The following is a 17,551-nucleotide window of genomic DNA, read 5'->3' as shown; positions in this document are numbered from 1 at the left end:
TGTGGACATGTATACAGAATATGATATACTTGTACTTCACAACATTTCTTAAATTCCTGTGCATGCCTAAACAGAGACACATACACACACCTTGCAGCAGACGCAGAAGGCCTTGAGTGGGTTGAGGCTGAGCCAGCCGCTGTTGCCTGCCTCTCTGAAGCGGTTCATGAACTCTGTGTAAAGGGCCCTCTGCAGGGGCGACAGTCGCACCAGTATCACATGCTCATCCTTGGAGGGGAGCTGGTCTCTCAACACGTCGTGACCACGCCTGGGAACAAACACAAACCGAGTTAGACCACAAATCTCTCTGCCATATACTGTGTATCTCCACATTCATGAACAAACACAACCAGACTCTCTATTGAAAGTGCTTTTTAGTCCAGGAACAGACTTCATCTGGGAAACTGGCCTATAAAGTGTCCCAGAAGAGAGATACTGCACTAGCATCAGTTCATGTGGGTTCTAACCAGCTGCACCAAGCCAGAGATCTCTCAGTCTCACCTCTGGACAAAGCCCTCCAGCAGGCTATGGAGGACATGACTTCGGTATCTCATCAGTTGGACGTCCTGCGGCGTGCTGTCCACACACTGCCCGTTCAGAATGGGCCTCTCGAACATGTTACTGAACTCCTGCCTGGTACCTAGGAAATCAGGCCTAACAAAGTCCACCATGCACCAGTACTCTATCAGGTTGTTCTGGAGGGGGTATCCCGTGAGGACCACACGCCGCCGGGTACGGATGTTCTTCAGGGCCTGCGAGGTGCTGGCGTGGCAGTTCTTAATGCGGTGGCCCTCGTCACAGATCACCATGTCCGGGCCGGGGCGAGATAGGGCCTTCTCTATGCCTACAGGAGGGTAGAGGAAAAGAGAGGGGGGATGTCAAGTTAACTTCTTATGGATGAGGGGCAGTATTGAGTAGCTTGGATGAATAAGGTGCCCAGAGTAAACTGCCTGCTACTCAGGCCCAGAAGCTAAGATATGCATATTATTATTTGGATAGGAAACACTCAAGTTTCTAAAACTGTTTGAATGATGTCTGTGAGTATAACAGAACTCATATGGCATGGAAAAACCTGAGAAAAAAATCCAACCAGGAAGTGGGAAATCTGAGGTTTGTAGGTTTTTAAGTCTTTGCCTATCCAATATACAGTGGAAATTTGGTCCGATTGCACTTCCTAAGGCTTCCACTAGATGTCAACAGTCTTTAGAACCTTGTTTCAGGCTTCTACTGTGAAGGGGGAGAGAATAAGAGCTGTTTCAATCAGGTGTCTGGCAGAATGCCATGAGCTCAGTCAGGTGCGCGCCCGTAAGAGCTAGCTGCGTTACTTTTCCTTTCTAAAGACAAAGGAATTGTCCAGTTGAAACATTATTGAAGATTTATGTTAAAAACATCCTACAGATTGATTCTATACATCGTTTGACATGTTTCTACAAACTGTAATATAACTTTTTTGATTTTTCGTCTGGACTAAGTGTGCCTGCGCCTCATGAATTTGGATTTGTGAACTTAACGCGCGAACAAAAAGGAGGTATTTGGACATAAATGATGGACTTTATCGAACAAAACAAACATGTATTGGTGGAACTGGGATTCCTGGGAGTGCATTCTGATGAAGATCATCAAAGGTAAGTGAATATTTATAATGCTATTTCTGATTTCTGTTGACTCCACAACATGGCGGGTATCTGTATGGCTTGTTTTGGTGTCTGAGCGCTGTACTCAGATTATTGCATGGTGTGCTTTTTCCGTAAAACTTTTTTGAAATCTGACACAGCGGTTGCATTAAGGAGAAGTATATCTTTAAGAGCCATTTCAGGTACAATGGTAGCCCTGAAGATGTGTATGTAGGAGTACGATCCAAGCAATTACATTATGTTCAAATTCATCTATGTGACTCATGTTATCTGAGTCACTCATAAATGGCAGCTGTGAGTCATGCTAAAGTGACGGAGCTACTGTGTGACTGTTATCGACAGTAACATTGGTTCCAACAAATTAGATCGAGCAAAAGCCTTGTGTGCAGATGGCCTTGCTTTGATGAAAGAAAAGCTGCCATAACTTCTGGTCTGAAAAGTTTGAAAGTGCAGACCGTGACCTTTGACCTACTGACCTTTGAGGAGCTCTTGATGCCGGTCCTCTTCGTTCAGGTCGATGACCACCGGTCCTTGGGCCTTCTTGGACTTCTTCCGGCCCGCCACAAAGCTCTTCTTCAGGGACAGCAGGCGATACATCTCATATCCCATCAGGAGCACGCCGCCGTCCCGCGACCAGTCAGAGATCACCTTCGCTCTGGTGGTCGTGGTTCTGAGAAAAGAAGAAGATAGAATGCACACAGAAAGAGAGCACAGAGAGAGAGTAGAGAGAGAGAGCAGAGTGAACAGAGGAAAAGAGAGAAAGCACATCAGTGACAATGTTCGACACATAATAGCACAGCCATTTAGACACATTTAAGTAGACTTGAAGTAGTTACACACTTGGGCCATAGATGAGTCATGTTTGTGCATTTATTTACGAATTCATATTTATTTTACAAACATTTCCCTGGTTCCTGTACAGTAGGGATCATTGACTGATAACTCTGCAACACTGTCTGGTTTGTCTGATGAGCGCGGCCAGGCTTACAGAGAGACTTATTAACACGGGGAAAACATTAGAGCCAGCAGCCAAAGACTCAGCTTCACTCACAGAGAGGGAGGGAGCGAGGGAGGGGGAGGGGTCGATAGAGGACAGGATGAGGAACAGCAAGAAAGGGAGAGAAAAAGAGGGATTGAGCAGTGGAAGCGATTAGGTCACTGGGTCAACTGCTATGACAAGCCTGCAGGAGAGCAGTAGTGTGCAAAGCTGTGTGCGATGGAAAGCCACACTCTTGATACACAGCAGTGGAGTACTAGAGACAGATCTTTGGCAGTTGTGTGATGCAGAACACTTTGCAGAAGCAGAGCGAGAGCTATGAGTGAATCATCTCTAGTTCCTCACAAACACAAAACCATGATCAAGCCTAAGAAGGCTTCAGCTCTTAAAGAGGAGGGAGTGGGATATCTCCGTTCCCAGAGAGGACGGGAAACTCACTTGTGCTCGTCGTTCAGGATGTGGACCTTGAAGGTGCGTGGGGAGACCTGGGTGGGGTCCACGTCCACGGGTAGCGCATCAAAGGTCGGGATCCAGAGGTTAAATTCGGCCAGCCAGTTCTGTAGCGTGTTGACCTATATATAGAGAGAGAAAGAGTGTGAGAGAGAGGAAGAGTAAATTCTCAGTCAAGAGACTACAAGCTACATCCAGTATGTACGCAAGTAGCCATTTCACTGTTAGTCCACCAATGTTGTTTACAAAGCATGTGACGAATAACATTCGATTTGATCCTGATTGCAAAGAGAACACCGAACGCAGAGAGAGAACAGAGTACAGGAAGTCACTCACAGGCACGATGGCGAGCACAGTGTGGGCCTGAGTGTGTCTGAGCACAATGTCTATGAAGGAGATGACCTGCAGGGTCTTGCCCAGGCCCATGCTGTGGGCCAGGATGCAGCCGAAGCCCCCGCTGCTCTCATAGCGCCCAAGAGACTCAACCAGGTTATCGTAGAGGAAACGGATCCCACCGATCTGACAGAGAAAAGGGGGAGAGAGAGAGAGAGACAGAAGAAGTGGGATCCATTAGATTCAACTCATTCAATTGTTGCATTTGTTTGACTGCATTGTATACAATGGTACGTCTCCATGGGGTTTCCCAGAGACAGACAAACTTAATTGAAAGTGCTTTTTAGGCTTAATATGGATCAGGGGAACTGTCCCTATTTTAACTGCTAGGCTGCCTGTGTTAACAAGAAAATCCATGTCTGTAATGAGTCAGTTGTACCTGATGAGGTTTGACGACCCGGGCCAGCTGAGGGGAGAGGAACAGGTCTGCCTCCTCGGTTGGGTGGTTCAGGTTGACCAAGACACGCCCCTGGGCGTCCGGTTGGTTCACAGCGTCGTTTGCGTGGGCGCCGGTCGCCTCGGGTGCCGCCGACCGGTCCTCCTCCTCCTCATTGGTGGACTCGCTGCTGATCTGTAGGGCGTCGTCCTCGTCGGAGCTCAGCTCGATCACATCTATGGTTGAGAAAGGAAAAAGAGAGACGCAGTGCTTTTGTTAGTATTGTAGATGGAAATGGAGAAACATTTAATATATATCTACATCAGGGATGGGCAACTTGGCAGGCAAGGTGGGGCCCATTGATCATCAGTTATATTAAAAAGGGCAAATATTTGCCTCCACCTGATGGCAAAATGTGTAGAATTGCAGGAAATGATCTTTAAAACGTAATTTTTTCCCCTCTTCGCTGTCAGGAGGAGGGCCGCTAAAACGTTTTGCTGGTGAGTCACTGCGGCCCCTCATGATGAGTTCTGTTTGTTTGTGGCCCCCACCCACATCAAAGTTTCCCATACCTGATCCATATAATACCCAGTTTCCATTGCATTGTGCAGGTGCATTTTGATCAAAACAGTCATTTTGACCATTATGTTACACAATACTGCCGAACTTACAAATAAACGAAATATTATATATTTTATTTGTTTCAATAATAAGTTTTTCAATAACACCATTTCTCCAAAAGATGGCATGTGTTTCCACAAATTCTATGAAATTAATGTAAAAAAAAAAATTCTGCCATTATATTTGTCTTAGTATCTTTAGGTAAACAAATCTTTAAAAAAGAAGTTCCCACCTGACCTGTCCTCGTCTCAAATAGCAACGTCAAAACCCAGAAAAATAAAATAATAATATCCATATCTTCTAAACGGCTCTACACGTCGTCTATATTAAGTGATAAGTAACGTTGGTTAGACTTCAGATGTGGCATGGAGGAGGGGAAGAGAGGGGAGGGCGATAGAGGGCTTATATAAATCTGGTGAATAGGTGGTTATACAAGTTAGATTATAGTAGTGGAGGACGGTTTTACATAACCCTGGGCAGAAATGGCACCACGCTGGGGCTGGCTGGGGCTGAGGCTGGCTGGCGCTGGCTGGGGCTGGCTGGGGCTGGTGCTGGCTGGGGCTGGCTGGGGCTGAGGCTGGCTGGCGCTGGCTGGGGCTGAGGCTGGCATTAACCAGGATTAACCAGCTATTTGCTCCATAAACCAACTTCCATTTCTGACAGTGTCACTTTATCTGCCTTCCTTCTTACGCAGGACCCAGCAACACCAGACCGGTCTCTGATGAACCCCCTTCCACCCCGCTGGCTTTAACTGGGAACGGATCTGTTCGGTGTGGATCTATACCCACAAGCAGACTGGTGTGTTTGTGTCTGTGTGAATAAGTGACAGAGTGTCTGTGTGTTTCTGTCATGGCCAGCGGAGGAAAAGCACACGATGCCCACCGGAGATGACGTAGTTCTATACTATAGCGACGCTCCTTCTCTAGCCAGCTAATCTATCTAAGACTGTTCAGAGCCAGTCCCAGTTGATAACTAACCCATACTGCCATTTGGAGCTAATTTCATGAAGTACACTCTACAGCGAGACCATTTCCATTACTTGACATACAGTAAGTATCTGACCCACATTTGATCCCATTTACAAAAACCTGGGGTTCAAAAAGTCATTTCTGTTTATAAGGTATAATGAGCGACATTGAAAGGCTAGAGAAATGGGTCATAACATTACCAAGCATATCAAACATGGCAATCTGGCCGTCTGGCGCAGGAGGACCACAGTCAATCTCTAGTACATATGCAATAATATGTCATGTGTGACAGACAGAGACCCTCCCCCGGGTCTCCTCCATTTTAATGAGCGATACTAAAAATCGGTGTCTCGTAGTAACTGGGGTCTCACCTTCTTTTGGGGCGTGTGCTTCTGTGATCAGAGTCTTGGAGTCGTCCTCGCTGACATGAGTGCTGCTGTAACTGGTGCCCAGGCATATCACATGGTCTCGTTCGGCCACGCTAGCAGACACACTCTGATCTCCTGGAGGGGACCGAGGCAGATATGCAGTGGTTAGTTACCAGAGTGGGTTAAGTATCAAATCAGTACATTGATATTATGATATATTATATTTCAATACAAATACATTTCTGATGACACAAACATTTCTGATTTCACACTCCAGCTATCAATCATGTGTGTGTGTCCTACCTGGAGTGTACTCGGGTAGCAGGGGAACAGGGAAGTGCCCTTCCTTCCGCTGCTGTTCCAGCCTCTGCCGCCTCTCTAGCTCCTCCTGTTGGGCAGCTTTGGTCACCGCCTCCAACTGGTGCTCCCTCAACAGCTTTCTAGATCCCAGATAGAGAGAGAGAGAGGTGGAGAGGGAGAGTATAGATCTCAGAATAGGCCTCAGGCATCCATCTCTGTTATAGGGCCAACAGTCTGACTAGAGCGTGCCAGATTGCATGGGGATACAATACATTACTAATGCTGTATGTGTTTAGTGCAAACTCGGTCCTCAGGACAAAAAAAGGTTAAAAAAACTAAATGAGGACAGGGGACAGAGTTTGGGAAACGCTGGTTTAGAGTGTATTTGTGTGCATGTCTGTTTATCGCCGTATGGGTGTTTGAGTATATCTGTCTGTGTGTGAGAGAGAGCTTTAATAATGTAATAAACACTGGGGAAATAATCCCACTCATGGCAGCATGGTTGACTTGTTGCCAGACTGAGTAATACAGAGATCTTCTTCATTCACTAGAGAAAACCAACGAGACAGGCTAGAGAACACAGCTTTAGATGCACTACGTGTGCTGTAGGGATGATTAAGATCACAAGTTAGGGAATGAATGGTTGAATATCGCTGTTCATTGAATCTTTGCAGTTGGTTAAGGGCCTATATTCGATGTTGCTCTCTATATATGCGAGTTAGGATGTCGTAAGAGGTTGGAGGTCATACCTGATGTTCCTCCTCATGTGTGCGGGTTTGTTGGAGTAGGAGAGGGAGCTCTTTTTGGTTTCCCTCAGGGACCGCGAGGGGGTTTGGCTCTCGGGCCGTGAGGACGGTCGAGAGGGGTGGGACGGCGTCTCCCCCGAGGGTGAGGTAGATGGGGTGGTGCACTGCCATCTCGCAGAGTCCCCTCCCTGCTCTTCATTCTCCGAGCTGAAGGGAGCGCTATGAGGCTGGTCTGTGGAGAGAGAAGGAGGGAGGAGATCATGATATGCAAGACGTAACTCAAGGAAAATGTATGTCGATTGAATACCTATAAAAGGCATGCTGTTTAACAGCCATGGATTTCTCCATCACTGAAGGAGTGGTATAGACTGATTCAAGAAAAAAAAATGTAAGGACCCAGAAGGATTTATATTTAAGATCCATTGAGACAGTAATCCTTTGTGTTTAAGAGGGAGTAACTTGGCCAGAGCTAGATACGACTGTCTGGCCCTCCTTCCTTGCAGACAGGAGGCACCCTGGACTGGATCTGAGGTGCTTATGTAAGAGCTCATAAACATGGAGCACTTATGAAACACTGAGCGCTGGTGCTGGGTTATGGGCAGGGGGGCTTGTGGTGCTTCATGGACAGACCGGTTTAAAAATCACCAGCTTTGTCAGTCAAAGATACTGCCCACATGAACAGCCCCCCCCAGTATGAACCACATCTCCACTGTCTCATTGTAGCCAACACTGACAGGCCCAATCCAACCCAATCCAGCTCAACCCAGCCCCACCTAACCAAGAGTAAAATAGACACTGCAGATACAGTGCCTTCAGAAAGTATTCACAACCCTTGACTTTTTCATTTTTTTTTTGTGTTACAACCTGAATTTGAGGAGATAGGAACACCTGGAGCTTGTTGTTTCATTGAGGTTGCATTCAAAACAGCACCCTATACACCGCACCCTGGTCAAAACAGCACCCTATACACCGCACCCTGGTCAAAACAGCACCCTATACACCGCACCCTGGTCAAAACAGCACCCTATACACCGCACCCTGGTCAAAACAGCACCCTATACACCGCACCCTGGTCAAAGCAGCACCCTATACACCGCACCCTGGTCAAAGCAGCACCCTATACACCGCACCCTGGTCAAAGCAGCACCCTATACACCGCACCCTGGTCAAAGCAGCACCCTATACACTGCACCCTGGTCAAAGCAGCACCCTATACACTGCACCCTGGTCAAAGCAGCACCCTTTACACTGCACCCTGGTCAAAGCAGCACCCTATACACTGCACCCTGGTCAAAACAGCACCCTATACACTGCACCTTGGTCAAAACAGCACCCTATACACTGCACCCTGGTCAAAACAGCACCCTATACACTGCACCCTGGTCAAAACAGCACCCTATACACTGCACCCTGGTCAAAACAGCACCCTATACACTGCACCCTGGTCAAAACAGCACCCTATACACTGCACCCTGGTCAAAACAGCACCCTATACACTGCACCCTGGTCAAAACAGCACCCTATACACTGCACCTTGGTCAAAACAGCACCCTATACACCGCACCCTGGTCAAAACAGCACCCTATACACTGCACCCTGGTCACCCTGGGAAAATGTAACGAGTAAAAAGTATATTATTTTCTTTAGGAATGTAGTGAAGTAAAAGTTGTCAAAAATATAAACAGTAAAGTACAGATAACCCAAAAAACGACTTAAGTAAATATACTTTAAAGTACTACTACAGTACTTTAACCCAATGACTCAACCCGGTGCACCTGGCATCTACTAACATACCCTGTTCAAAGGCGCTTACATATTTTGTCTTTCCCATTCACCCTTTGAATGACACGTCTCAATTGTCTCACGGCTTAAAAATCCTTCTTTAACCTGTCTCATCTCCTTCATCTACACTGATTGAAGTGGATTTAACAGGTGACATCAATAAAGGATCATAGCTTTCACCTGGGTTCACCAGGTCTGTCCATGTCATGGAAAGAGCTGGTGTTTTTAATGTTTTGTACATTCAGTGTAAATAGAGGTTACTGAAAGGTTGGGCACCAAACCCTTCCCATATGAAATAGGTAATTAAACAATTTAGGGATACGCAATGTAATCCAGAAGGTTGTTGAAAGTTTGTGTAAGTCTACTCGTTGTATATCGGGGCTTTGTCCCTCCGTTACAGCCTAAAATGACCCTTCTGTAGGAAGCAAATCCTTTGTCAATTGCCAGGCATTTTATCAGTCCTGCTCTACATCACCAGTCACTCCCACCTCCCTGCACTGGGTCAAAGGTTAAAAACAGGGAAGAAAACAGACTGAAACAGAGGTAATTCAGAATACAAATGTTTTCTGTTGCATGCGTTAATGAATATGACCCTGGTGTTAGTGCCAGGGCCAAACCCTTGCAAAAGGAGACTTACAACAAAAAATACGTATCTTTCAAAAATTCACGAAGGTTACAAGACAAAGAGGGGGAGTGGTTAGCGTCGTCCAAAATCAAGCATTCGCTTGGTAACAGCAGAGAATCCCCTCCTGGATCAAGAGCCTTGCGGTCTGATATTTATTTTGTGCGTGCAGCAAACTGAGTGGCATTTGAGTTACTTGTATAACTTTGAGCTAGTAGGTCTGTCCTGCAAATAGTTTACATTAGAGACTGTATAACATGTTAACCCTGCCCTCGTTAGCATTTTTTTAATGGGGATTTGACATGTACTTGTTAGCATTGCTAACCTTCAGATTACAGATGCTAAGTGGTGTTTGAAAATTGTGCCCCTTGTGTTCAGTGCCGGTATTAACAAATATCCCAGGATGGCACAAGGTCGGTATGAAGGTATGACAATCTGGATACCGCCCAAGCCTAATGTGCGTGACCGGTGTAGTAAGCATGTTTATGCAACAGCCGGCACTAAGCGTATTAATAGCTAGGTCAGCTTTGATTATCAAGATCCTCAATTACCCCAACCCTCCTGCCATCAAGACAAAAGCCCATTGGCACCGGGGGGGGGGTGATGTGGGATGGTAGGTTAAGGCTTTACCATGTAGACCAAAGCCTCATCGGGCCAAGTTAAGCTAGCCGGCATCCAAACATGAATTTGAACAGCGTCAATCTATATCGTTAAGCGATTCTGGATTCCTATTGCTATAGGAGCCTCTGACCAGGTGAGTTGCCAGTGGAGGCACACACACACCTTGAGGAGAATGTCAGAGCTGTCCAACCAAACAGTGGGGACACGATGTTACAGTACACAACCCACTGTTACATAACCAAAATAAAAGTTCCATTCTCCCAACACAGGACCCAGAATCCCCCACCCCAAAAAAAATCTGAATGGTACTGAACAAATCATGGCAATACACACACTCTCTATCTCCCCTGGTTTCTGGGAGCAGGGATGGAGGGGACTAACCCCATGGCAACGACACTAGCCACACATCGAGCTGTGGCAGTCGTCCAATCATAATAGCCAGTGAGTTAAAAGGGGCGGTGGCGTCGCGTGACACTGTAGCACAACCGACTATTATTACACAAGGTTGGGGAACATAATACAGGGATACCCCCCCCCCCCCCCCCCAAACTCAGCCGTCCAACCCCAGTAATCCTATTAGAGGGAGGGGCGGTCTGACAAAGGACTGCTGGGATATCAAATAGTAAAACAGCCATGGAGTGAAATGAACCGAGGCAAGGAAATTAACCAGTTATAAAAGTCAAATGACGCAGAATAGGCCTCAGGACCCGACACCACCGACCCCCACCACGGTTTCCTTCCTGGGGACAAAGGGCATTCTGAGGGAAACAGTGTACAGCGCTCCCCTGCCACCCCTACAGTACGCCACTAAGCCGTATGTTTGTTTGCTCGGTGGTGTTATTCTGTGTGGAAAATGATGCCGTGCCTAGTTGGAGATGAACAATGCAGTGTACCAAAACAGCATCTCTGGTCTCTCTAAACCCACTAGCTAGTAATCCTCTTCAGAGAATACACAATTCACACTCATTCATAATTCTCCTGCCTGGCTCCATTCCACCAGATTACACAACCACATAAAGCAGTTACAGTACAAATGGGAGAGGGGATACGTTAGTCGTCTGACTGAAGAGACTGTCTCTTATCTATAGACATCATTGGACCTGGGGGCGGGGGTCTACTTTGGGGGGAGGGGAAGGGAGGCAGCCGCAACTGGGGTAGTGGGAGGGGGGTCATATTGGAGGCATTTGAGGCAAAAAGAACAAAACAAAAAAACTGACTAACACACAAAAAAGGTCACCACAGCGACGACAGACTACCATTCAACTTCCTGTCACAATTCAGTCCAGAAGCATGGAGAATGCAGACAATTTTTCATGCTCTTTCACATTCATTTGACTCGTATGCATACTGTGCTTCTTAAAGGAGCGTCGCATTTACACACGAAAGCAGACCTCCACTGACTCCCTCCCTCTCTCCTGTTTCCCCTGTGGCTGACTGACTGACCCCTCCTTCGTATAGAGGGGCGTCTTCAAAAAGCCACAGGGTTACACAACTGTGATACACTGGCTTGGCTGTTTATGTAACACTGCTTTACAGGCAGCTCTGGCTAGCGTCACGCGGCGCCCGTAGTACCAAAGACAGTCAATTATCAACCCAGAGTGGCAGTGTGCCCTGGGGAATACCAGGCGGTGCCATGACGACAACAGTGGCTCGAGGTTGTCATGATCTCCCTTGTATGTGCCACTCAGATAATGATTTGTCTAGAAAGAGTAACACTCCATCTTCACCAATCACTTTTTAACCCAGTGTTTCTCAACCCAGTCATTTTACAAAGTCCATTTGGTCTATACTACCACACTTGATTCAACTCGGCAACTAATCAAAACACCAAGCCCCTGAATGTTGGTGTTGGTATACAGTAAAACCTCAAATAGCCACCTTTGCCATTTAACAGCCGGGCATCATTCCAGCAAAGAAACACCCGTTTCAAATAAACACCGGATCTAAATTAAATTGTTTACACAGGTTACCATGGACACATCTTTGATATTCCCACAGTCATGTGCATTAAAAAAAATTAAAAAAAACATTGGAATCCATCATCGTTGCTAGCCATGGCGACATCAAATTCAAGCTGGCAGTGATCAAATTCGCAGAGCAAAATTCAGGCAAGGCAACAGCCAGGCATTTTGGAATTGATGCAAAACAAGTGAGAGAATGACGACGTCAACGTTTGTCTGAGGTAGACCAGAAAAAGGTAAGTAAATAAATACACGCCTGGCTCAAATAGAAGCCTGTCTTTAATAAGCGCCGGTTGTGGTCAGTGATGTTTTAATTAATTGAAGTTTTACGGTAGATCAAATATGTGTTGCCATGGATAAAACATGTGAGGAGTTGAGAAACAGTTGAAACTAGGACTGGGAATTCCCAGGGACCTAACGATACGATGTTATCAAGACACTTAGGTACCCGTACTATATGTATTGCGATTCTCAACATTTATTCTGTATGTACTGCGATTCGATACCGTGATTTTGATGTTCCAAACATATGGCTCACCATACGTCTGCTCTAGAGAGACAAGAGCGCACGAGGAAATTTGTTTTGATCAGTCATGGAAATAAAAGTGCTGAAAACATGTTCACTATATAAAAAGATGGAGAACAAGCTATAGGATGAAAAATAAGCGACTAGCGCTACCTAGCAAATGTTTTTATTTTTACAAATCAATACTTGGGAGTCAGAGTCCAATATAATATTGTCCAAAATAATATTGCGATATGCAACTATCGATTCCCCCCCCCCCCCCCATCACTGGTTGAAACCACAGGCTTTCAGAATGTCATCTGAGTGGAGTGGACATGTGACACCGATGCTGATCTAGGTCCATAAATGCCTTGAGTGAAGTGTTTCAGAGGCCCTGTTTCCTGGCCTACATATTTGTGTTTGTCATTTTGATACTTTATACTCTGCTGCTGACACTCGCTCTGACCCACTGAGTTACACAACAGGTCTGCAGGCAGCGCGGGACTAGGCCAACTAAACAGGGGCAGCACGACGTCGCGGACAGTGCGCGCCTGGGGGGGGGCTGCAAGGACAAGGGATGAGAGACCTCAAGCTGGGTCAGAGGCAGCCTGTGGTAGGCAGGGTTGCCAGTAGCATGTTTCGGGGACGAGCGGGTTACCACAGCGACTAACGGCCCGCTCCAGTTCCAGAAGACCAGAGCCTGCAGGTTTAGGCCGGACACCTCCACAGCTCTTCAACAGGCTCCAGGCTTGGCCTCTGTCCAGGCAGCCGTACCAGAACATTTACCAGAGCGAGATCACACCGCAGAATAGAAATGACTAATTCTGCAGATCCCACAAAACACCAAACCAGAATCAGATAAACTAACACAGTGCTTCTGACTGGAGGAAGCCTTTTGGTCTACTAGGAACCGAAAAGAATAAGACCAGGTCTGATTAGGGAAAAGATAAAAATGGAGAGACATTTGTTTTTACACTGAGAAACACACACATTTTAAAAAGGGTGAGTGAACTGACCCACTGAAAAAGGAGGAGAAAAATAAAATGGCACTACTAGAGCGGTCTCCCTCTCTCCATCTATGTCAGTTAAAGAGATTATAGAGATTACGCTCAATCCAGCGCACGAGTGAGTTTTATTACAAAAACCAGGGAAGACCCTATGCTCGGCATCACAGCAGCAACATGTTCCCTGAGCGACTACAGGTCACAGAGCAGGAAAACTGCTAGAAGCTTTTCAGGAGGTTGTCATCAGTTTCACATCAGGCCAAAGGATTTACCAGACAGTCCCTAGCAGGCATTAACCAGAAATTGCAATACGCTTGATTAACTCTCAAGTGGATATAAATTTCACACGGACCATGTGAGCCCGGAGGAGATTATTCACAAAAGACACAATCAGTACCACCCTAATAGAAGGCTTCCTGTGTAAATTCGACGTGAGAAAGGTCAAGATGTGCCAACTTGGAAGATCTCGGAGTGCTGCAGCTGTGAACAAAGAAGGGCTAAGAAAGTGGTCAATAGGCTGCATTGAAATCTATGAGCGCACCGGGTTCTCCCCCTGTCCCGGTGCTTACCACCCTCTGGCAAGGAAGCACAAGAAGATGACCCACTTTCTGTCTCTATTTCTTACGTCTGTTGACACACACAGGCCACCAGTGCAATGATCATGGACTAAGGTAGAGGGAAGCTTACGTAACGGCAGCCTCTGGCCGTTACATAATCCCAAGAACCGCACGTCCCGTACACACAATCACAAACACACCTCATCAGTCACATACCTAACCATGTACACACCCAATCGTAAACTTCCTACAAAACAGACCGATTTGTACAATTTAGATTCGGCATTCACAAACAAAACCATATGTTCTATTGCCATCAACAACGTATGACAGCCCTTCCCCTAAAACAGTGTGTGTGTGTGTGTGTGTGTGTAGCAATTTCAGCAGACCCAAGCAAGTTGTTCTTGTGTGTTTTACAATTGCTTCCATAGGAAACAACCCTCAGAGACAGAACGTTTCTCATCTTCCTATGAACCAATTGCTATTAAATTAATGTTTTTTTGACAGAAAACCTGCGGCTAGGATAGGATTCTAGGCAAACCTGGGCTGGCTCCTCTGTTCTAAGATCGCCAGGAACAGTTGGAAGTGGAGGGGGCTGTGGCGCCATTATCCTAGTGGTGCTTGTGGAAGGGTGGGCAGTCTCTGCACTCGTCGCTGCTGGGCTTGGCGGTGGCCTCGGCAGTTTGATGCTGCTGCTCATTGCTCTCCTTTGGCTTGGTTTGGGTGCTCTGGCGAAGCCAATTTCAGATATCCATCTTGGCAGTGGCAGATTAGCTGGTTTTAGCTAGCTAAATAGGCTAACGCCTTTTACAGGTAGCTAAGACGCTAACTAACCGCCGTAGTGGTGGGTCGTGAGGCAGAGTTTAGTGAAGCAGCTTCAACGGTAAACTTGACCCGCCCTTATAAATCTAAATAAAATTTTACAAGCTTAGGCGCATCACGTTATTCACTTAGCCTATCACAGATGAGAAGTGTTTTTTCCCGCTTTAATGGAAACACAAATGAATCATACCTAACCACCCCAGTGACTTTCCATAGCCCCCCCCCCCCCCCCCCCCCCTACACACCACAGCACGCTCTGCCCATTGCACCAACCGTTGCACCACTCAATCATTTTAACCTTTTGGACATTAGACCAATGGAAATCTGTCCTTTGGGCTGATGAGTCCAAATTTGAGATTTTTGGTTCCAACAGCAGTGTCTTTGTGAGACGCAGAGTAAGTGAACGGATGATTACAGCATGTGTGGTTCCCACCGTGAAGCATGGAGGAGGTGTAATGGTGCTAATGGTCTAAATTTATTCAAGGTGACACAGTCTAATTTATTCAAGGCATGCTTAACCAGCATGGCTACCACAGCATTCCGCAGTGACATCCCATCTGGTTTGCGCTTAGTGTGACTATCATTTGCTTTTCAACAGAACAATGACCCAACACACCTCCAGGCAGTTTAAGGGCTATTTGATCAAGGAGGAGAGTGATGAGTGCTGTATCAAATGACCTGGCCTCCACAATCACCCGACCTCAACCCAACTGAGATGGTTTGGGATGAGTTGTACCGCAGAGTGTAGGAAAAGCAGCCAACAAGTGCTCAGTATATGTGGGAACTCCTTCAAGACTGTTGGAAAAGCCTTCCAGGTGAAGCTGGTTGAGAGAATGCCAAGCTTGTGTAAAGCTGTCAAGGCAAAGGGTGGCTGCTTTAAAGGATCGCAAATATATTTTGATTTGTTTAACACTTTTGTGGTTACTACATGATTCCATATTTGTTATTTCATTGTTTATGTCTTCGCTATTATTCTACAATGTAGAAAAAGAAAAACCCTGGAATGAGTAGGCGTCTCCAAACTTTTGACTGGTACTGTATATTTTTCAGTTAGGGATTTTTCTCCACGTTAATGATCCCAAGTTCGTTTAAACGTACATACCCTAATAAAAAATTCCCCCATGACCATCTAGAGGTGGACCCCACTGGGATCACAACACAACTGTCCATCCAATCAACTACCAAAACCAGAGGAATGGACAGAAAGAAGAGGATAACGAGACCGAACCACAGGCTACCAGTAATCACAATCTTACAGAAACAATGTGGCCACATCCCTGTATGATGTGGGCTGTCGTGTATAAAAACATGGTTGTTGTAGTTGACCATATGTTGCTCCTAATGCTGCACCCAGCCAGACTACTACTAGTTTAATCTAACACTAATCCTCCCACTTGCTTAGGTTACCATAGAAACAGTCAATCAAATAGCCCCCAGATCAAACAAACAGAATGCTCCCCAACAGGGAACAATATGAGAGTGAAGAGAAAGAAAGACTAGCGGGTGTCAAACTAATGCATAACTGGGAGCGTTACACAACGCTGTTGCGCACACTTACAAAACAACTCCAATTCACACACAGTAATAACCACAATGTAAAAACACCCTTGTTAAATCATCACCATCTCTCACTCACAACAAATAATCCATCCACACCTCTTTTTCCGGTCATCATTTATTCATTCCAAGTGTCCTCCTCAGACATCACCCCAACGTGCTGCGCTCATAAGGGTGACGCTCGCACAGAGAAGCGGGGTTCAGGGGATCACAGTGGCAGCGGGGTTCAGGGGATCACCTACCTGTAAAGGTCTCCGACTCTTCCAGCAGCAGCATGCTTAGTCTCCGTGAGTGGTGTGTGGGGTGTCCAGAAAGCGTGTAGAGGGCGTGCAGTTTGCCCCTCTCTGAGCAGTCTCCCTCTCCGTTCCCCTGCTCTGATGGTGAGGAAATAGGTGGTCTAAGTCCGAGTACCACTGTCTGCTCCCAAACTCACTAACACACTTCCTCTAGTTGAAAAAGTCTGCCTCAAAGCTGTAAGGCAGAACCTATCTTCTTGTTTACCTTTATCTCTATCCTTTTATCTGATGAGATGTTTTTCCTACTGACTGACTTACTGAACCCGTGAGCGGCTGGTAATGCGAGTTGTGAGTCAGGCTCACAGCAACCAGGAAACTACTAAAAACTCCTTACATAAGCTCTCATGCTGGAGCCCGGGGCCCCTATGGGGGGGGGGGGGGGGGGGGGGTCTATGTACGCACATATAGACTATTGAAGGATGGAAAGAAATTTCAAAAGATGCTCAAGCTAAGACAAACTCTCAAAGACTAAGTAGTTAACATAAAAAGTATACCGAAGCCTGACAATATGATAAAACCTCTCTCCACTGCCATTCAGCTCTTACTAGAGCCAGATTCACCCTTACTCAGGATTTAGACACTTACCCATCACCTCTGTATGAACGATGATATACTCCTACTCTGGAATGGGTTTCATGTCTGTCCTCTTGTCAAGCCAGAGTATCCGTGTCAGCTCTACTCTGCCATGCTGCCCCAGTCTCACAAAGAATAGAGAGCATGGTTCTGTAACCAGGGCCACCGCCACAAAGGACAGAAGGCTATTGGGACCATTATAAAACGGTGAGGCGCTGAAAGCAGCCCGGCCATGACTGCCAGTCACAAACCCCCCTTCCACCGGTAGCGTCAGTATGTCGTCAGCAGACACCTCCCCCTTAGCAAGGCTGCCTTAGGTAACAGAGGTAAGAGAGTTCATTCGGACAGGGGGAACGAGGGAATGAGGAAAGAAAAGGGGACGTTCAAAACAATGCAGC

General features: G+C 46.5%; 1 protein-coding gene across 2 annotated transcripts in view; it reads right to left on the bottom strand.

The window, feature by feature from the left end:
- LOC129830300 (helicase ARIP4-like) overlaps positions 1 to 17,551 on the bottom strand; it is a 59,277-nt gene that overhangs the window by 12,888 nt on the left and 28,838 nt on the right. Inside the window, exons 1-11 of one of the 2 annotated variants that reach the window (XM_055892778.1) lie at positions 17,166 to 17,359; positions 16,527 to 16,658; positions 6,857 to 7,085; positions 6,111 to 6,247; positions 5,811 to 5,942; positions 3,854 to 4,086; positions 3,418 to 3,600; positions 3,070 to 3,203; positions 2,111 to 2,304; positions 502 to 844; positions 91 to 268 (exon numbers count right to left, since the gene is read on the bottom strand). In XM_055892778.1, the coding sequence (XP_055748753.1) occupies positions 91 to 268; positions 502 to 844; positions 2,111 to 2,304; positions 3,070 to 3,203; positions 3,418 to 3,600; positions 3,854 to 4,086; positions 5,811 to 5,942; positions 6,111 to 6,247; positions 6,857 to 7,085; positions 16,527 to 16,658; positions 17,166 to 17,169 (1,899 nt within the window). In that variant the 5' untranslated portion in view covers positions 17,170 to 17,359. Of the gene's footprint in view, positions 1 to 90; positions 269 to 501; positions 845 to 2,110; positions 2,305 to 3,069; positions 3,204 to 3,417; positions 3,601 to 3,853; positions 4,087 to 5,810; positions 5,943 to 6,110; positions 6,248 to 6,856; positions 7,086 to 16,526; positions 16,659 to 17,165; positions 17,360 to 17,551 lie in introns of those variants that run through there. The other variant, XM_055892779.1, reaches the window with a different exon arrangement.

Source organism: Salvelinus fontinalis, chromosome 31, assembly GCF_029448725.1.
Source record: "Salvelinus fontinalis isolate EN_2023a chromosome 31, ASM2944872v1, whole genome shotgun sequence".
NCBI lineage: Eukaryota > Metazoa > Chordata > Actinopteri > Salmoniformes > Salmonidae > Salvelinus > Salvelinus fontinalis.
This window is presented reverse-complemented; position numbering and strand designations above follow the sequence as displayed.